At 37.3% G+C, this 22456-nt stretch overlaps 1 protein-coding gene across 13 annotated transcripts in view; it reads right to left on the minus strand.

Moving 5' to 3' along the window:
- The window catches only part of dlg2 (discs, large homolog 2 (Drosophila)), a 276217-nt gene that overhangs the window by 35064 nt on the left and 218697 nt on the right, over positions 1-22456 (minus strand). For 10 of the 13 annotated variants that reach the window (XM_067397822.1, XM_067397819.1, XM_067397817.1 and 7 more), the window contains 3 exons: positions 12758-12914; positions 9358-9460; positions 6665-6709 (listed from right to left, as the gene is read on the minus strand). In XM_067397822.1, the coding sequence (XP_067253923.1) occupies positions 6665-6709; positions 9358-9460; positions 12758-12914 (305 nt within the window). The remainder of the gene's footprint in view (positions 1-6664; positions 6710-9357; positions 9461-12757; positions 12915-22456) is intronic. The other 3 variants (XM_067397823.1, XM_067397821.1, XM_067397818.1) reach the window with 1 other exon arrangement.

Here is a 22456-nt window from a genome sequence, read left to right on the forward strand (position 1 = left end):
CTTGGCATGAACCAGGAACTCCCTTCCAGATTTCAAGGGACCCATCTTCTTCAAATTTTACTCCACTGTGCCCGCAAATGCATACTTGTATGCTGGATAACAGACCAAGTCCCGTCAATAGCACAATGGATTAACACAATCAAAGGTCTTATTCCATATGAAGCTTTTTCAACAGCATTAAAAGACAAACCTTTTAAATTCCATAAAGTATGGGACCCCTTTCTTACTTATCTTGGAGTTGGAGAGAGACATTTATTAGCACTGGGAATAAGGAATTTGGCATGGAAAGACTGAATAGTAATGTAACGGTGATACAATTTTATTTATTCTTATTCTCTGTTAAATTTAGCCGTAATAATGAATATTTAGTAACATTTTAAATGTGTATTTTGAAGAGAGTTTAAATTGTAATTGCTCAGATGTGTTTGCTATGTTTAAACCCTGTAAATGTCAAAAGTTTCAATTAAAAAAAAAAAAAAAAAAAAAAATGATATTTAATCTCTATTTATGGCTCAGGTTCCTCCTTCAAAGTTTTGGGATCTGTTTTTCTCGCTCACCAAGTGAAAACTGTATGTCTGATTACTTAGAAATGTACTGCTGGACAATTTGATGTGTAATCCATGTCTGAGACGAGTTGCGCACTGAAGATAATGGACATTGCTTTAAAGTGACTGACCCAATTAAGAATATTCCACACAAGAGGAGAGATAACCTTGCGTAACCTTAAAAATGCTTCTCAGAAGGTTAAACTAATTATTATTTTGCAGTTCATGCATGTCAAAACAGCCAGAATATAATTATAAATATTATAAAATATTGTTTAGGCACAAAATTCTTCTCTCTGAATGTTGCCCTTTAAATTAGTGCACCACAAAACTTGAATGTATTCAAATCTGTCAGTACAATAAAACAATAGTTATGTGGAAGATTCATTCTCTCTGGAAGTTCTTCAGATGTTTGGACTTCATTAGAAAGAATGAGAATGAGAGGGGAGCAGAGGTTAGTCATAAATCAGACGGGACACACATTACAGTAAAATGCCCATTCATAGAGCTCTGGCTATCCAGTTAAATGATTAATGGCCTGCTAGCAGACTGCTTCTCTTTCACACATAAACATTAGATTTGTTAGAGGATTTTTGATGGAAACCAGCTTTATCAGAGGGATGTTACATTTATGCAGACAGAAGATTTCATTAATAGCTTGTTGATGGATCAAAACAGTCAGGTTTTATTAAAAAATCTCATTGATAAGATATGTCGAGTAATATACCTTGTTTGTAATCATGTGTTATTAAGCTATAAACAAATGTTAGCTATAATTCTGTCAAAATGTCCCTCTGAGGATGTCTCCAAAGGTACAAATGATTCATACTTCATATAGATTTATTATATTATTTGGCAGTATATATGTACAGTATATATATGTATATATGTTAGTAGTATTAGTTTTTCAGTATTTCTATCTATCTATCTATCTATCTATCTATCTATCTATCTATCTATCTATCTATCTATCTATCTATCTATCTATCTATCTATCTATCTATCTATCTATCTATCTAGTATTAAGCATAATTTTTCTTGATTTTGTCCCCATTGTTCACCAAGTCTAAGAAAATTTAGTGTGGATATGCGTAAATTGCGAATGGACTAAGGACAATATACTTAATTCAAGATATATTCTCTGGAAACATTAATATTTAGGAAAACATACTGACTTAAGAAAAAAAACAACAACAGAAGTCTATGGTATGGCCTAATTTAGACAGCTAGGTAAATGCTAGGTGTGTGTGTGTGTGTGTCTAGAGTTCCCTCAGGTGTTCTTGGCCCGTCATTGGCTGTCTGGCTGTCTGTTGAGTTTAGTGTATGCGCACTGGTGATGTCAGTATGTCCCAAAAAGTGGCCTCAATCCTGTCTCCCAGAATGCCACACTAACAGAACCACAGACACACACACACAGAAATGAAAATGTCATTTCTGAAAAACCTTTTCAAGGCCTATTGTTCTCTGTTTCAAAATGCCAGCTAAAAACTGCAATGTGATCAGAGTATATCTATGATTTTCAGCCAGATAGCACTGAGGGACAGCCATTAAAATACTTTTGTAGTGATGGTGCTAAAAGCTAGAAACAAAATACCACAATCTGTTCATTCTCTGATGGAAGAGAAGATGGTGTGTCAGTCAGTATGTGGATCTGTGTGTGAGATTCAGTAACCTATTAGCGCACTCTGACCTGAAATTACAAAGGAAGTGTTTGCTGTATCTGAGGGCATTCTGATAAAATCACATGTAATTATGTTTCCTAGAGATGGTACACAAGCTAGCCAATGCTGTTTGACCATGCTTAAATTATCTACTTACCATTTCTCTACCTGTTTTGACTAACTGTATGGAGGATATATACTGTAACCCTTGTTTCTGATAGTTCATGAAGTTCCTAAATTGTATTGTAGCAAAAATGAAATGTTTGATTTATTAAAGGGTTAGTTGACCTAAAAATGACAATTCTGTCATTAATTACTCACCCTCATGTCGTTCCAAACCCGTAAGACCTTCATTCATCTTCGGAACACAAATTAAGATATTTTTGATGAAATCCGAGTGGTATATGACTCGTCCACAGACAGCAATTTAACCGACACTTTCAAGGTCCAGAAAGGTACTAAAGACATTGTTAAAACAGTCGACGTGACTGCGGTGGTTCAATCTTAATTTTATGAGAATACTTTTTGCACGCAAAAAAAAAAAACTTTACTCAACAATCTCTTCTCTTCCCTGTCATGTTCCTTACGTAGGTGCACTGTGAAGGCTTCCGTGTTTACGTCTGAATGCCGGCTCAGTATTGGCCAAAGCTGATCACGTGAACGCAATGCATGTGTGTGATGCTGACGCAGGAGCCGGCCAATAATGAGTCAGCGTTCTGACATTAAACCTTGGCGCTGGGCACAAATAACATATAAGAATGACGCAGAAGAGAAAATATTGTTGAATTTTGTTGTTTTATTTTTGTGCACAAAAAGTATTCTTTTCGCTTCATAAAATTATGGTTGCACCACTGCAGTCATTTCAACATTTTTAACAATGTTTTTAGTACCTTTCTGGACGTTGAAAGTGTCGGTTAAATTGCTGAGTCATATATCTCTCAGATTTCATCAAAAATCTTAATTTGTGTTCTGAAGAAGAACGAAGAGGGTGAGTAATTAAGGACAGAATTTTCATTTTTGAGTGTACTAACCCTTTAAGTATCAAAATAAATATACATATAAAATAATAGAGTATGTTTATTAAAATCAAGCTATAATTTTTTTCCCCCAAAGCATATGTGGCTCTGCAAAACATAAAAAGTAACTTTTACATGCAGCAAAAAATAGTATATTTAACATGCTTATTTACTACAATTACATTTTCTCAACAAAGGTTTCTGCAATAAGAATCTACTTCATGTTTCTGACAGACTTTAAACCTCAATCTCAGCTTGTTTGATTTTGCTTGATTATCAATCCATCTTCAGCATTTTTGGAATTGTACTTTTTTGTGTGTTACTATGGTTGCTCAGGTAGTTGTTGATGAAAAGGACCCTTGGAAAGCCCATCTCAGCAGTCCCACAACACCAATGGAGAAAGTGCAAGCTTGCATTTACAAGTGCACCTTAATGAGCTCTACCTCCCCAGAATCAATCCCAAGAGCATCAGGGGAATTGGATCGAGCTACAGAGAAAAGATCAGCCTAGTTGGAACCATGGCTCTATGACTAAATAATCATAATGCTGACTATCTAGAACTTGTGAAAGCACCTCCAAAACTTATTGTGAAAGCCCACGAAACATCTATACTAAACAGTTTTGCTTAGTGGGTGCACGGCTATATTGCAAACGGAGGAAATAGCCCTTAGAATTAAATATTAATGACAAGAGAATCAATTCTTGTTGATTCGCAATACCCCAAACAAAGGCTTGGTCGGCAAAAGATCAACATTATCCCACTCAGCCAAAATGCGGGAAATAATGCAAAGGGGCTTGCTTGTTGGGAGTTCAGGAATAGAATGTCAAAAGTCACTGCTCTAGAAACCTCTGATGACTCCGTCTCTTGCAGCCATTTGAAAATAAAAGCATCCTCACCTCCTCCATCTGCTAAAGTAATCCTCAAGTCCTTATTTATGAATGGGGGATCCTATGCACTTGCCGAATTGTTTGCCCCAGAGCACTTCCGCCCCTCTAAGCGCTTGGCAGACAGAGATCGTCACGTTAACTATGTCTCTCCTCCACATATCTAACTGCTCTATATAGAATCTCATTCAGTGATATATGCTGGATGGGTGTCAGATGCTAGAATGTCATTAGCCAGACATCCTACAGTCATCAGAATGACAGGAATCTTAACAGGAATAATGTATTATCAGTCTTCAGTATGATTAGAGTTGGCCTCTGCTGTCTTAAAGTGAAATAATATAAATGCGGTATTCTATTAGAAAGATGTTTTAATGCTAAAATAAACATCATGTGTCAGTAATTTGCCTTGTGTTTATTATGTTTAATGTAAGAGGACACTCAATCATGTGTAGCATTACTTCGCATGTAATAATACATGCATTAATACATACCTTGGCCCCTTGAACGTATCTAGACAATTAAGATATGCTTAAAAATAAATATTATTGCATTAAATACAAAATACCAAGTTAAATCTGCAAACTTAATTTCTCATCTTTAAGTGTGACGTAAGTGTCCGAATACTTATGGGGCCACAGATGTGTAACAACTGATAGAATAGTTTGAATTTGAATACAAATCTGTACTAATATGGTGACACCATATTAGTTTAGAAAACTGCCATAGTAGTTTGTGTTTGTGAGAGTGCTAACATGCTGCCATTCTGTGAGAATGATCTATGTGTGTTTTGGAAAGGATGTGTTGGCTTCAGCAGGGGGCAGCAGGTAGTTTGGGAGAGGAAAAGATCAAAGGAGGAAGAGGAGGAGAGGAGCGGAGACAGTGAGCAGAGCAGTAAACAAGCATGGCTGCTGACCCGAACCCTGACCCTGAGCTGTTCACTTAGCTTCTGGTAAAGCCCATGTAACTTACAGTAAAAGGCCCAATTTTGTGGCTTAGTTTACCCAAAAATCATTAACTCACTCTCGTGTTGTTCCAAACCCGTAAGACTTTCGTTCATCTTCGGAAGAGAAATGAAGATCTTTTTGATGAAATCTGAGAGCTTTCTGTCCCTCCATAGACAGCTAGCAATTGAAACTTTGATGCTTCAAAACATTCATAAAGAGATCGTAAAACAAATCCACATGTAATGAGATGTTTAGTCCAAATTTTCTGAAGAGCCTTGATCGCTTTATATGATGAAAAGATTGAATTTAGGTTTTTATTCACATGTAAACATTCATTAACTCACACATCAGTTGTGGTAAACGGAAGCTAAATGTTTGCTTGATGTGTGCGAGAATTCATTCTCCTGTGTTACACAGCACTTTTGAGCTTCCGCAAGAGGTTTGTTCTCACGCGTCATTCAAGATCGGCTGAGCTTCTGTTTATGTTCACTGATCAATGTTTATATGCGATCGAGTCTCTTCAGAAAATTTGGACTAAACCGCTCAATTCATATGGATTAGTTTTATTAGTTTATCTCCTTATGAACTTTTTGAAGCATCAAAGTGGTAGTCGAGCATGTCTGTGGAGGAACAGAAAGCTCTCAGAATTCATCAAAAACATCTTTATTTGCATTCCAAAATAATTTTTGGGTGAACTATCTTTTTTTCGGTCCATTTGTGTACATGTGTTTTGAATAAATATATGATAAAAACATAACTTCAATACGCAATATGTCAACACTAAAATAAAATAAAAATGCTATAACATCTATAACAGTGCTACTACATCTTCTAGAAACTGTTTACAATAATAATACATAGTATTTCATATTAAATTGTATAACTCATATGAATCAGCCCCTTCTGTAGCTTGGTTATAATCAAAATCCTTCCCTAAAAATTGGGTCAGTAAGATTTTGTTTTTAAAAGATATTTTTTTTCTTTTCATTATCAAAAGTGACAGAAATCTTTTGTAACATTATAAAAGTCTTTACCATGTTTTTTTTATTTTTTTAATGCTGTTCTTTTCAACTTACTAATCATCAGGGAATCCTAAAAAATAAATCTATTATGGTTTCCAAATGTAACAAAAATGTTAAAATGTCTTGAACTCTCATTATTATTACTATCTAGATTAGTATGTATAGCAGCCGTCTGTGTTTGACGGGTGGGTTAGAGCCAAAAACAAACACAACAGGAGCCGAGGAGTTTATCAAGTGAGGCAGCAGGCAGGGGTAACACAGGATGCACACAGGAATATCAGGAGAGCAAGGTCTCTCTCTGTCCTTTCCCCTGAATGAGAGGCCCATGGTCAGAGCCGCCACTGGGGCAAGAATGAGACCACATTTCTCAGCCAGACTGCAGAGAGTTAGACAGAACCTGAGCTTTGAACCCAGACCTTCAGATGCTCCAGCTGTCCTGGAGATCCCAAAGCCTCATAGGAAGGCACAACAAAGGAACTGTAAAATATGCAGTTATAGCGGTCAAGTCTTTTATTTTGTGGTCTAGCTCTGTGCAGTCTGTCTGTGTGGTACTGCTTTTGACCCAGGTGCTGATCACATGGCACAAACCTGCAGTTGGAGGCTGGGCCCGGCGTGGGGAGCACAGGGCAAGTTCTGACGGGTGAAAAAAGAGAGGACATATCAGTACACACCTGACCACACTGCCACATCTGTCTCTCTCACCTTATCACAGACAGTATGAGCACACACCTGTAGCTCATGCTATGCACAGCTCATATACTGTACCAATTCCTATATCATGGAGAATATGATAGCTTGTATTTTGTATGGCCACAATCTAACACCGTGTCTACACCAGACGTGACCATTGTCACTCACGTCGCAACAGCTAAATCTGTCTACACTGGATGCGACAAAGTGGCCATTGCAAAGCATTTGTCCTTTGTGTCAGTACATAATAAATAGAACAAGGCATCAGTTTACTGCCGGAGATTTGACGCTCACGTCACGCCACATCCAGTGTAGACAACATCACTGATTATAATGGGTTCTATTGTCTTTTGTAGACACGTTGTAAAGGTGAAATGTGTCATTTCTGGTGCCCCTAGTGGAAATAACTGGAATTGCATTTTGCTGCATTGTGTGCTGCAGGAATGAGTCCTAGAGCCCAGAACATTTTTGCACTTTAAGTTCCATCATCCTGAAGTCAGTGAGTTTTTCTGAATTAGTTTTTTGGTTAAATGACTTAAATAAGGTATGTGATTAACAAAGATCAAAATATTTTCACATTTATTCTGCAACATAAAATATATCAGTAATAATACCCCACTGGTAATTTTTTTTAAAACTTTTACATGTCTTAAAAAATGTAGTTGCAACTAAGTGGCTGAATGGGACTGGGACGATATTAAACGTCATCACGAGTGTTGGGGTAAGGCATTACAAATAACGCAAGTTATGTAATCAGATTACTTTTTCAAGTAATTAGTAAATTATCAGATTACTTTTAAACATAACAAAATATCTGAGTTACTTTTTCAAATAAGTAACACAAGTTACTTTGTTTTCCAATTTATTGACTGACAGCTCTCCTGTCCCCTTGTTGAGAGAAATCGGGAGTAAATACAGGGGCATCATGTGCGCTGAGTAAACATGATGGTTATTCTAGACTAGTTCTAGACTAAATGTGAGCATACATTTACTCATTTAATTCTTGTCCAGCATCCTATTCTTCTGTATTCCAGAATGGCAGCACAGCTGAAAGGTTTGTTTGAGCTGTGCCCTCTACTTTACAGGCGTGAATTCACTTTTCATTTCACTTTTGGTGTGAAAGGGCCTTTACATTTGCCAAAAATATTTTTTGTTGTTATAAAAACAAACAGTCCAGCCCAGATGAGAAAAAGTAACGCAAAATTAATGTAACACATTGCGTTCCAATGCAATTAGTTACTTTTTTAGGGAATAATGCAATATTGTAAGGCATTACTTTTAAAAGTCACCAATCACACCAAACAGGAAAACACAATAATTCTACTTAACTAGTCCACTTTTACTCTTACTAAAACTATTCTTTTCCTTTTCTTACTAACTTTTGTTTTTTACTTCTGGCGATTGTATTTATGTTTAAAAGTTGTGTTTAGTTGTGAAGATTATCTTGATGACCAAAATAAGTATCATAAACTTTTGTTGGTTACAGAGCTTATTTTCTTCAATGACCCAAAATCCATTGAGAAAAGCCTATTGCTTTTTGTCAAAGGAACCAGGGTTGGTGCTAACTTCTGAGTTGGCCTACAAATATACTTCATCCCTGCAGCACTCTATGTCAGACAAACAGGAAGACCCATCCCAAAACTCACATCACTTGGTTAAGGCAGTTGGATTACTTAAACCAAAGGTCAAGGTTTTGTTGGTTAGCATGTTTCTACACAGCCCCTAAAAGGACATGGTGATGGAAAAAAGAGAAGGAAAATTATAATTCAATACTTTTGTGTTTGCTCGCAAAATATTCGCATTCCCCTGATTAACTTTGCGTTCTCTCGCCAATGTTTTGTGTTCACCAAGAAACTCTGCAAAAGTTTTGCTAGCAAATGCAAAGTTTTTCAGGGGAATGCAAATGTTTTCCGAGCAAACACAAAAGTATTGAATTTCTCTCATTTCTCTCAATTGTATTTTTTTCTCTCATCTCATCTCATTTTATTTATTTTTTTGAATTTCAGTGTTACATGCTCCTCTATAAATTATTCTAATATGCTATTTGGTGCTCAAAAACAAACAAACAAACAATCAAACAAACAAACAAAAAAACATATTATCACATCTGAAATCAGTTTCTTTAAATTTCTGTAGAAACAGTGAAAAAAAAAAAAATTGCAAAGGGTTTATCTTCGTAGTTGTCTATGCACATTAAACTAGCATTGAAGAAAGAATTGTCACATTGAAAAAAACAACACACTTCACCTTTAAGTAAGATAAGCCAATGAAAACATTCTCGGATCTGAGACTATGGTAATGCATCCAACCCCATCCGAATGGGTCACTGGAGTCCAGAGCAGCCAAACCCCCTAATTGACACTTATCAAACATGGCACCTCAACACTCCGAGGGTACATGCGCTATTCTGTAACAGTCAGAAGGAATAATGAGCGCACCGGCTTGAGTTTGGCCCAAAAACGTCTGGGTGAGTTGTGTTTCTGTCCTGCCTGCAGCTAAAGGTGACCTCTGCACTCTGAGTGGCTCGATGAGTAAGAATCATGTGACTTTCAGAAACGGTGTTTGGTCAGGAGGAGCTGACGGACACTTACCCTCGGGTCGGTATTGGGCGATGATGGTTACCGTCTGCCCCGCTCCTTTCAGTGCAGCTGCAGCTTGTTCATGGGTTGCACCTCGCAGATCGATTCCATTAACCTGAAATCAATCACATCAAAGCTTGTTACCTCATTAGCATCTAACTGTGAATGATGTTTCATGAATAACACTCACCTGAAACATTAATTAAATGATCAACAGTACTAGAATGACCATTTATTATCCCTTACAATACATTATAAGTGTACATAAAGCATTAAATGCAAAAAAGCTAATTTATCACCTGACCTATATTAATGTCTCAAATTGTACGCATTAAATGGAAAGCAATACTGTCAGTTTTATTAAAGCTCTCTGGTGAAATCATATTTAAATTGCCTGACTCTCAGAAAATGTGGCATCTTGCTGCAGAGCAGCCTGGAGTGATCTGGCACTAGAAACGCCTGCTGTGATCCAGATGCACAGTTCTTAAGTTCAGGAAAGGCCTACAGTAGAGGAGCAGTGGGTGGCAGTACCCTGTAAGCAAGAGTCTGCAACAACTGGACCACAAAGTAATCAGTGTTCCTCCAAAATATGAGTTTGGCATTTTTATGACCCATTTGAGTTTGTCATTTTTATTTTTATGACCCAAATTGAGATATTGAAAGGCCAAGTTCAAGCAGGTTGGGACTGGCTGAGGGTAAGAAAACCGCTGTACACTCCTGGCACAGAAACCTGGAGCAGGTGTTGCAGCCAAACTGCTATTAAAGATGCACTCATTTTTCCTCATTAAAAAGTTTGCACATAAACCAATAGTAACTGTGAAAGATAAGTATTAAATTACAGTATGTACACTAACATGAAGGCTCCAGTCAAATCAGTAGCATAAAAAAAGCTGTTTTGTGGGGGTCGACACGCAGTGGCGTAACTTTGTTTTAAAAAGTGGGTGGGACATGAATGTGTGTGGTGGTGGGGGGGTGTTTTGTAATTGTATTATCACAATAAAAAAATGCACTAAATTTATTGACAGACCTCATGTTTAATATGATAGTTTCATCCTTACATGTACTATAATACAATATATTGTTAGTCTCGACATTGCATTATTTACATTAGTCAATAAATACGTGGAACTGCATGAGTATCATATTGTCCTGATCGCCCAGTGGTCAAATTTTTGTTCAGCGTGCCAGAGGTTCTGGGTTCTAATCCCCCCTCGTATATATTTTTTTCTTATTAAAACCAAAGATGTTCATCAGTGATTCTATATCAAGAGCAGGGACACGTTTATGTGTATTTTGTTTTGTGATTTCACTGGAACAAATAGAGTCTCTGCATGCCCCAACCGCAAATTAATGTCGACACATTAAGATCACATGACCAGGCAAATACTATTTGTTTTATCTTGGTGTCCCACCATAACTGGACACTTGTAGCTGTGGAATAAATTAATCATGGCTGACAACTGTTGTAGTCCTTATGTAGCAACTTGTTAGCAATGTATATTTTTAAAACAATAAATGGTTCCAAAGTTTGAGGTACAGTAGTATGGAATTGGTAAGATTTAATAAATGACAAGGCAGCATTTATTTATTAAAAAATATAAAATAAATTTGTTCTATTTTAATATATTTTAAAATGTAATTTATTTCTGACGACAAAGGTGAATTTTCAACAGCCATTACTCCAGTCTTCAGTGTCACATGATCCTTCGGAAATCATTCTAATATATTCCGTTTAAAACCAATAATATCCATAATATGTTGATCTGGTGCTAAATTTCTTCTTAATATCAATGTTGAAAACAGTGCTGAATATTTTTGTGTAAACCGTAATATACGTTATTCAGAATTCTTGATTAATAAAAAGTAAAAAATTTTTTTTTTACTTGAAACAAATCTTTTATGGCATTATAAATGTCTTATAAATTACTATTATTATTATTATTATTTATTTATTTTTTTTGTATGGTTGTGTATGACTATGTAATATATGTTTTAAAACAAATAGGGAAAGTCTCTTAAGGTAATGTTAAGCTAAGAACTTCTGCATCTCATAATTGAAAAATCAAATCACTATTCTGAAAATATGAAATGCTGACTCTCTTTCAGTGTCATGACATCTTATAACTCTTTCTCAATTTTAGCTAATCACTTGCTTTTCTTAATTAGTTAATTAAATTAAAATACAGTCACATATTTTCAGAAATAACATTTTCTATCATTTATAGTTAAATTCAGGCAATGGAATTTCGTTGGGGTCCATGGGGGGCCGGTCTCTGGGACACCAGGTTTAGGACTACAAACCGAACTAACATGAGCGCACAGTGCACTGGGAGGGGCAGACGAGGTGTGTGTGTGTGAGATGTGGTGTGTGTATAGCAGTCTCGGTGTGCCTGCAGCATGTCCTACTGCTCATTTAACAGTGTGAACTCAGAAGGTACACCACAGCTATTCTTAGACTCCAAATCAGGCCAGCACTCCATTATCTCTTCCTTTCCTCTCTATTTCTCTCCTCTCCCTTGTTCTTTCGCGCCTTCTAATCAGTGTCCTAAGGAGGCAGACCGTGATTGCTCTTAGCTCAAGTGGCACCGACAATAATTGCGGCGGAGATCTGGATGGAGGGGTCTGATTACCACCGGCGAGTTCTGATGAAGCTCTGATAAACATAAATGATGAGATCAGTGACAGGAAATCAGCTTGGAGAGCTTCTCGAGTGGATCGCTGATCTGAATTTTCTCAATGAGAGCTGTAATTGCGCTCACCGCACAAAAAAGTTACGGCACTGTATCAGTGCCAAAAATGCAGTGCTGAAATTATGAGAAAAAGGAAACCTGGTACTAGTGGAGTTTTGAGTAGTGACTAGACAAAAACAAACAACAAAAAGGTTTTGTAGGATTCACAGAATGATGTGATGGCGCCATCTTCTGTTCAGCACAGGTTATGCACTACTCCGTGGGAATTTTATTTACCAATTTGAACTACTACCTAAAAACATAGCATACACAATGTTAGTTCAAATAAAAAAAAAAATCAGTATTACAAAATATTACACGATAAAACATTTAGGCCTCTTTATCCAATGATACGCATGACTAGGAGACCCTAATGTAAAAGTTAAAGAAACAAGGTCGTTTAAAAATAGATTTATAAACTATTCATTTGAATATTAATGGGGATGTGTCCTCCTAAATTTCCATTTATTAGTTACAGCCTTGTTTTTAACATAGAAAAGCAAACTATGACATCTATTCATGACCTTTGAGGTAGATATTTTAACCTTAATAAATGTTCAACCCAATAAATGACAATGAACAATGTACCTTGTGATGATGAGTGTGATCATATTTGCAGTTTTGCCCTCATATATATGATAAACCCTTCAAATTTTTTGTATTTTTTTTGGGCGTCCACTTACGGATAGGATCTGGTCTCCTCTCCGCAGCTCTCCACTGAGGTCTGCTGGCCCTCCTGCGAGTATGAAGGAGACGAAAATGCCTTCTCCATCTTCTCCTCCAACGATGTTGAAGCCCAGCCCGGTCGAGCCCTTGTGCAGAACGATCTTCCTGGGCTCCCTGTACACACAGTTCAGGTAATACATCAGATCAGAGTCCGTAGGGCTCAGCATCTCCGCTGACACACGCTCTGCTACTTTGTAAATATACACATGCAAACTAAGCGTACACGAACACACGTATCCACACACTTGGGTCAGTCCAAACGGTCTACAACGTAGTCGAGCACAAAAGCTGACACCTATTGGGGACTGCTCCACTTATGTGCTATTTGTCCCATTTCCGCCCGGTTTCCTAGAAACGAAGAAGACGCACAGCCTCACACACACACACACTGGTGTTTCTATCATTATGGGGACTTTTCATAGACCTGTATATCCTAGCCCCTAACCCACAGATTTTTGCATTTACAAAAAACATCATTTCATATGATTTATAAGCTATTTTCCTCATGGGGACCAAAAAATCTATGGTATTAATATACTCGAGGGGGCATTTGGTCCTCATAATGTAGGGAATACCAGGAACACACACACACACACACACCCAATATCTCTCTCACAGTCACTTCATACTGTATATACTGTGATAGATATTATGTTCCTAATTGTCTTGTGATGCAAATAAATGGCATTGATATATTGTGCTTTGTAAATTTAAATATAAAAAATCTTAATTTATGTCACAACATTTCATTATTATTTCAATTATTTAATAAAAAAAAAATAAAAAATAAAAAATCCAAGTGTAAATCAGATTGTGAATCCCAAGCTGTGCTGAAATGCATTACAGGTTGTGCTAAAATGTTCCCAGAAAGTCTGATCCACTTAGCTTGGGCCCGTTTGGTTAGTCATAGGATCCTGACAGTTGGGGCATCATCCTGTCAAGTGTGACCAATCAAACCAAGAAATATCTTGAGCTGTGACACTTCTGTCAGATACACTTGAAATGTGGAGATACACAATCTCCTGAGTTTACAGATGATAATGCAAAGAGACGACACCCGAGATGGAGCTATTTTAGAACAGAAGGCTAATCTGACCTAGTTGTGAGGAGGAGGCAGGCCCTCTCTCTCTCCTTCACTTTATCTCTCCCAGTGCGTCTGTTTGGCTCGCCTCAGAGTGATGATGCTCTTTGGGCCATAAACACAAACTAAGCCAAAATGCATCCCATGAAATGTGAAAACACACTTTTTGGGCATTAATCATTATATTTATGAGATTTTTTTATGACTGGCTGCAGTATGAAGAAGAAAACTAGCAGACTACATAAACAACATCATTAAAACCAAGCAGAAGGCTCTGCCAACCGGTTGCATCAACTGTTGATCAAACAAACATGGAATAAGTAAGTGGTAATGCTGATTGTGCCAGCAAATCAGTTACGACTACTTGGACAATGGTATATAGAATCCACATTTTGCTATATATAAATTATTCTGGCATGATTTTATAACATCATATATTAACATGCAAAATAGTATTAAAATTATGTGTAGAAGTCGTTGCTTTGTTATGAGAAAGCATGTCTGGAAAAAATTAAAAAAACAATATAAAGGGACCATTTTGGATCAAGTCATGCGGTCAATATCATGTGACAGGATGTGACATCATTCAGACACTTGCAAAGGACCACATGGTCGTGAAGTAATGTAACTTATTCTCTTTTAACTATTTGAAAAATTCATTTTTTCACTTGCTCATACGCATCAGGTCATTCGGTACAACCACTATAAACATGGAAAATGTTGTAATATTTTAAAAACTTGTACTAAATATAAAATATTTAATTGTCCTTTTGCTAGCTAGCTATCAGCCTGTTAACATTGTTAGAAAATATCGTCATACGGTATAACCAAAAGTGTCATTCGATAAAGCCGAAATTTTTGTTAAACTGAATTACTTTTTGTGTAGCAACTTTATCCATGCATTAAAATACATATCTAATAACCATAACATTTAAACTAAATGCTTTCAGAGGAAATATCCACTTACAATTGCTAGTTGCGGTTTTAGTGGCTATTAAGACAACTAGAATAAATGCTGCCCAATAAATTCACCTTTAGTCTATAAAAGTGGATACAAAGTTCATCTCACATTTTGATCTTATGATTGCTCTGAGGCTACAGAAATGGAGCTCACATGTTTAGAAGTACCCATTAGATATAATAATGCTACCCATTGTTCATGAATGAGTGCCACTATGATCCAAAAAAGAAAGATGACCCGCAAAGAATGGTTCCTCTTCTCTTTGCACTTTGTAATAAAGCCAAGACGTGAACATGGGGAAAAAAGTGATGTACACCAGTCCATTTTTACCACTAGATGGCACTCTATTCCATTTTTCTCAACCACAGAATTCAGTGAAAACAGAATCTACCATGAATTCTAACAGCATGCTTCTACAGAAAGTAGAATGAGGTAATATATATGTCTTAACACTGCAAATACAGCACAGAAAAGATGCGCTGACAGACTTTTTAAATGAGGCACAGAAGTGGCATATATGCTGATTAATAATTGTCTTGCACAGCTGACAGAAGACAGGGCACATGCTGACTGTCATGACAACGGCAAAGGTGGCTCTGATTCTTCTTAGTCTGTGGTGCATTTAATGAAGAAATTGGGGGAAAAATAGGATAGAAATAAATTAGGATACGATTGAAATAATACAATTCTAAAATTCTGATAATAATATTAAAATTAAGTTGATAAAGATATTTTTTAAAATCAAAGTTATTTTAATTAAACATTACAAGGGCACATGCATTAAAAAAAAAGATGTGTACGGATAAATCATTTATAATAAAAACTGCAATATTCCACACATAAAATATAAGATTTCATAGTAACGTTAATAATAGCCAATATTTATGAAGAAAAAAATTGTGGACAAGTAATTGGCTTTACTTTAAACTTAAAAGAAATGCTTGAGCCTTTCATTATTGCAGCTTATACAAACATAAATTGCAGCTTGTCACTCAGAGAAGCATCTGTGACAGCTGATCTGGAGTCTGAGCACTCATGCTGATACTAATGATATGCTGATCAGTAGGTATTTGACACTGCATATAGATTTATTTTGAGTAACGGCTGGCTCAGAGGTGGGTTGAGTGCGTGTAGCGCCCCGCCGGCTGTAACCACCCTCATTAAACTCTCTCAATCTTTTCTCTTCACTCGCATTTCTATCCTCCAAACTTCTCTTTCTCTCTCTTCCTCTCCTTCATCCCTTTCTCCCTCTCTCTACCAGCTGCAAAACACTGATAGAGCTGCTGTCTGCCTCTCAGTCCCCGATTACAACAGCCATTGTTTATCATTTCAAGTTCAGAGCCAAATGGGAAAACAAACCACAAAGATTACACTCGTTTTCAATTCACAATACCTGAGGAGGAGAGGGGCAGATTGCCATTTCATATGCAGCCCCTCACACACATTTCTACACACAACCATTTATTCACTGTCATCCTGTGTTATTCTCCTTCCCTTCTCACTCCAAACATTCTTCCACTGTAAGAGCGCTCTGAATATGAAAATGTATCATAAGCCTCATCCACGTGAAATATAAGCTGTCATTTCTAATGGGTTGGCATGCGAAGCTGTTGTCAGATGGCAAAATAACCATTGCCTTTCACATTCAACCCCAATAAAGGAAAAGAATTGCAGAGTACTATGTAATGATGACCCTCAGCCTTGAAGAATTGAGCTGAAGGCTAAAAGCTGCATATTTCAGCACTTGACAAAGCAAGAAACCACTTAATGGATTTTTGTTCTTTAACATTTTCTTTCTATTTCAAGATGGATTGGAATTTGAAACTAATTCTAGGTTTGTCAGTCAAACTGTGTGTGTAACGAGTTTGTAAAGAGCATTAATCCCCTTACATGTCATTTGTTGGACACACACATCAGCCACGTCAACACTGCAGCTAAATATAGTTGTCACTTTTCTTCTGAGGGCTTAATCTTGTTCTGTACACACAGAGTTCAAGCCTCATATATTTGAATAGTACTGATTCCTGTTTAATTCACAAATAAATGAACCCCATCTATCTGTCTGTCTATCTATTTATCTATTGATTGATCTATCTATCTAGTGATCCATCCATTTATCGATTCATTCATCCATCAATCCATGTAGCGATCCATCTGTCCATCCATCCAATCGTCGATCCATCCATCTATCAATTCATCATCCATTCATCTGCCTGTCTATCTACTGATCCATCCATCCATCCATCCATCCATCCATCCATCCATCCGTCTATCTATCTATCTATCTATCTATCTATCTATCTATCTATCTATCTATCTATCTATCTATCTATCTATCTATCTATCTATCTATCTATCTATCGGTCCATCCATTCATCCATCTATAGTTTTAGCCAGCCATCTATCCATCCAATCGTCGATCCATCTGTACTTCCTCCTGTCAATCCATCCATCCATCCATCCATCCATCCATCCATCCATCCATCCATCCATCCATCCACCTGTCTATCTATCTATTGATTGATCCATCCGTTGATCTATCCATCTATCGATCGATCGATCCATGCATCCATCAATTGATTGATCCATCCGTTGATCTATCCATCCATCGATCCGTGCATCCATCCATCGATCAGTCCATCAATTTATTCATCTATTGATCCATCTGTCCATCCATCCATCCATCCATCCATCCATCCATCCATCCATCCATCCATCCATCCATCCATCCATCCATCCATCCATCCATCCATCCATCCATCCATCTATCCATCTATGCATCCATCGATCCATCCATCCGTCCGTCGAACTATCTAACTATTTATTGGCCCATCCATCCATCCATCCATTTAGCGATCAATCTGTCCATCCATCCAATCGCCGATCCATCAATCTATTAATTTATCCATCTATCAATCCATCATCCATCCATCTGCCTGTCTATCTATTGATTTTTTCCATCCATCCATCTATCGATGCATCCATCCATCCGTTGATCTATCTATCCATCCATCCATCCATCCATCTATAGTTTTACCCAGCCATCTATCCATCCAATCGTCAATCCATCCATACTTCCTCCTGTCCATCCATCCATCCATCCATCCATCCATCCATCCATCCATCCATCCATCCATCCATCCACATGTCTATCTATCTATTGATTGATCCATCCATTGATCTATCCATCTATCGATCCATCCATCCATCAATCGATTGATCCATCCATCTATCCATCAATTTATCCATCTGTCCGTCCATCCATCAATTTATCCATCCATCCATCTATCTATGCATCCATCGATCGATCGATCCATCCATCCATCCATCCATCCATCCATCCATCCTTCCATCTATCTAACTATTTATTGGCCCATCCACCCATCCATCTATTGATCTACCCATCCATCCATCAACTCATCCATCCATTGATCTACCTATCCATCTATCCATCCATCCATGTTCAACGGCTATGACCTCCGAAGTAAAATCATAAATACCTTATGACCTTTGTTGGGCTTCTCTCAGGCTTCAACATTCTGTGGTGCCAATCTATAAATACCGCAGATCGATTATCACCCTCGAACATATCCGATACCCCTCAACACAATCAATAGGCTTTCATCAGCTTCACAGATTCAGAGAACACTCACAGAGCAATTTGGCTGTTGAGTAGAAATGTTAAGATGTGTATTGATACGTGTGCCCCCCTGCTGTCCTCAAAAATGCTCTCTCAGCGAGAGAAGTGGATGGCCTTTTCACTTCTTAGCTCAATGATAGCAGCCTTTTCTGCACCTTTTACAGCAGTAAACTCAAATACACCCAGCAGATGCAATCGAATCTTTTCTGCTTCATTTTCTTTCTCTTTTAAAGAGCAGGATGGCCCCTCTAGGGAAGTTTTGAAGATGACGCAATAGTAAACACTGAACTTTTGTTATTAAAAAGCTTCAATGTTTTCCCCCGAGGGAAAATGACAAATGCTTGGTATATCAATAAAACAAATGTTACAAAGCTGGCAGAAAATGTACCACTGATCAATGTGAGATGCGCCTGTATTGCCAACTATCAGTGAGAGAGAAGATGGAGGTTAAGTAGAGAGGGTTTCATTATTTGCTGGTTCACTGGAGTGCATGTCCCACAATGCATTGCAAAGGATATCTAGGGAATAAAGAACAAACAATGGATGCAGATTTGCCACATTGTAAACAGCTTTTCTGAGAATCTAACATTTTGTTTCCAAGTAAACAGCAAAAGAACAGATTAAATATAAACACCAGTTCACCAGTTGACCAAAACACAGTACAAGATCTGTATGTGTTCTTAGTTTTGCTTTTTTCTTTGCAGTTTTACTTGGGATACTAGAGTTTTGCCAGGGCAAACACCACTGAAAAGCATTTAACCATAAATTTAAACATGAAATGAATAAATCCATAATAAATCCATCAAAATGCATAGGCAAAACTTATGTACCAAAAATTCATCCTTAGGGTTTGTTGGTTAAATCATATCTCTTATCCTAGGCTGTCTTAACAAACACCACTAATAAATTAAGCTAATTTAATCTTCACGTCCTCACTGATAATGTAAGTTATGAATAAAAGATGAAAAGGCATACTTTAAAAAGCTCTAGTAGAATTAGTATTCTTCTCGTACAATACTAATATACATAAACAACACCTGTCACTGTTAGAAATGGTTTTAGATTCCAGACATTTGTTATTTGCATTCTCCAGAAGTATATTTTTAAAAATCTGTCAGCAAACTAGATTAAGCTAGTTTATCCTGCTCTAACAGGAACACAAGTCATACAAATTAGAAGTAACACAATCTTGTGGGAACTGTGATTTATGGTCTATGTCACTGCAAAATTGTCCACATCAGCAAAACACAATTAGTATGCACCCTCCGCTTTTAGCCCCAAACAAATTATTAATCATAATACAAACAAAACTATCACTTCAAATCAGTGAGCAGCCGGTGTAGGGGACACGGCCCCCACCGAACGCATATGGTGCAAAGCTACAGAAGTGCCCGGAAAGCAAGAGCGATTCTGCCAAACGGCTTCATCCATTTGGATCCGAATTGAGTTATGTGAAGGAATTTCCCTCCTGACTGATGATTCAGAGATGACAGGATCTGGATCCTCTGAGGTCCTCAGAAATACTTGAAATACATCATCTCTCTGGGAACCACGCTTGAGGTTGCTGATTAAGATCACATTAATGTTTGTGTGCAGTTGCCAAGCAGATACACATTAAGAAAACATCAAAGACATTTGAATTCTAGTCAAATCAAAGGGTAGGACTACAATGAACAAGAAAGAAGCTGCTTGGAGGATAATTTTGGAAATTGTATACCAGTATCTCCTGGTGACACCTAAAGAGGTCAGTAATACCTGGAAAAATCTGCCAGCTCATGGACCACATTTCTACATTCAGGGTTTTGAGCCAATAATTTGAGCCACAAGGGCACAATCGCAGCTTTTTAACAACCCCTCGCACCATACAGTATATTCTAAAAATGCACCGACGTATCGGCCGCTGATATGTATCGGGCGATTTTTGATGAATTTACAACCATCGGTATATCAAAGGCACTGAGCTGTATAACGTCTGTTGCATAATCCAAGATTAATCCATGATCTAATATTCCTCCTGTGCTGCTGTCTGCACTTTAATGTTAATCAAACAAAAGACAGAAAAAAAAAAAAATGGCTCACTACTTTTGGCTAAATAACTTTTGTAACTTTTTTATAATGATTAATACGTATAGGCCTTATGATTTCAGCAACGCAAAAAAAATGTGTGTGTGAATGAATAGCACAGATGTGCGCTTTCATTTACCTCACACACTCTCTCTCTCTCTCTCTCTCTCTCTCTCACACACACACACACACAGTGACACTTGTGGTGTTTTTCAGCCTCTGCTGCCTCACTATATGAGGACTTGAATGCATGAACTTCATCTCCAGAATCACTTTGTGAGCATTTTACTGTTTCATTTGAGAAAATCTATCGTCATATCATAAACACAAAGAAGCTTGAAGGTCTTCAGGGCAACCCGTCAAATAAAAGTTCAGTTTAACGTGAAGTAATTGTGACAGAAATATATTACTGTTGTACAGTAGAATTTAGCTACGTAATAATACATGGATTTAATTTATACGGAGGAATATGCAGTGTTATTTTACATTTGTTTACTTTATTTCTGTACCTGAAAACTGTTAAACCTACCTAAAAGCACTGTTTATTTCATATGTATCTTTGTTCTGTTGTCTTTATGTAGGCCTGCTGGATGGATCCAATCCATGTTCATTAGAAATTATTAATTGATGCATCAATAAATTAGCTAGTATAACTTAATGCAGGTGTTTTTGAACTTTGCCAATTTAAAACATAATCAAAACACTATCTATTTTAATGACAAAAGTTAATGTCAAAAATAAGAGAGCAAGTGACAAATATCAATATCGGTATCGGAATCGGCCATTAATTGTTAAAATCTGTATCGTATCGGCCCCAAAACCTCCTATCAGTGCATCCCTAATATATTCCTAAAGCACCACATGAGATTTGTTTCAGATTTGGCCAATTTTTTTAATGGCAGCTGTCAGTTGCTACTCAAACAAGGCTAATCTGAAGTAACAGCACTCTTAGGTATAGTATTTTGGTGTTTATGCATCATAAAATGATAATTAGGTATAGTATTTTGGTGTTTATGCATCATAAAATGATAATTGTTCCCTTTTAGTAAGATACTGACAATCTCACATGCTCTGTCAGACAGAATTGGCCGTTTTCATAGAACTGCTGCCTGCGCTTTCCCTTGAAGAGCACCATCAAAAACCAGCAGACCCTGAACATAAGACACAGCGATCCATTAATCACAGATGTTAACGCTGGCATTTTCATGAATGCCTTTTTCGCAAGTCCTGAGGATTTAAGCGATGCATTAGGTGTTAGCGGTGGCGTTCTGAAATGCAAATCAATTCAAATCCCAGAGAAGCCAATTAGACGGCGCTTTATAATTCATAGAGTAATGAACTAAAAAATTAAAATCAAAACAAACCGGTAAACAACGCACACCCACGCTGAGGGCATTATGCGCGGGATTTGGATAACAGCGAAACATTACTCAGCCATTTGTGCCAGTGAGTGTCTTAGTCCCGAAGAGCATTTCCTCCACAGCCAAACCCCCTGTTTACATTCTGTTCATCTCCCGACTATTACATTTATAAGCCTAGTCATTTAATCAACGAGAGCAGAGATGTTGCGTTATTGCTAATAAAGTTTTATATCCAATTAACCATACAAGCTGCTGCCTGGACCTAAAGTGAAATCAGTTAGGCAGGAAATAAGGAAGATAAAATCAATCCACTCTGATTTATGATGCAGTAATGTTGAATGGACGCCACAGGCACACAAGCAAACCGCGTATGACAGTGGCCAAGCTCTGACCTTCATGGGGAAGCTGTCAATGAGCAATACAGTCTAACAAATGAAAATACAGACAAATTGATAATGGCTGCGGAAGGGAAGGAAGTAAGTGGACAGCTGCAGCAGAGAAGTGATTCAGTTATACTGTTGTCACGGGTAACTGCCATGGTAACTACCA

The sequence above is a fragment of the Chanodichthys erythropterus genome, chromosome 10, assembly GCF_024489055.1.
Source record: "Chanodichthys erythropterus isolate Z2021 chromosome 10, ASM2448905v1, whole genome shotgun sequence".
Taxonomy (NCBI): Eukaryota; Metazoa; Chordata; class Actinopteri; order Cypriniformes; family Xenocyprididae; genus Chanodichthys; species Chanodichthys erythropterus.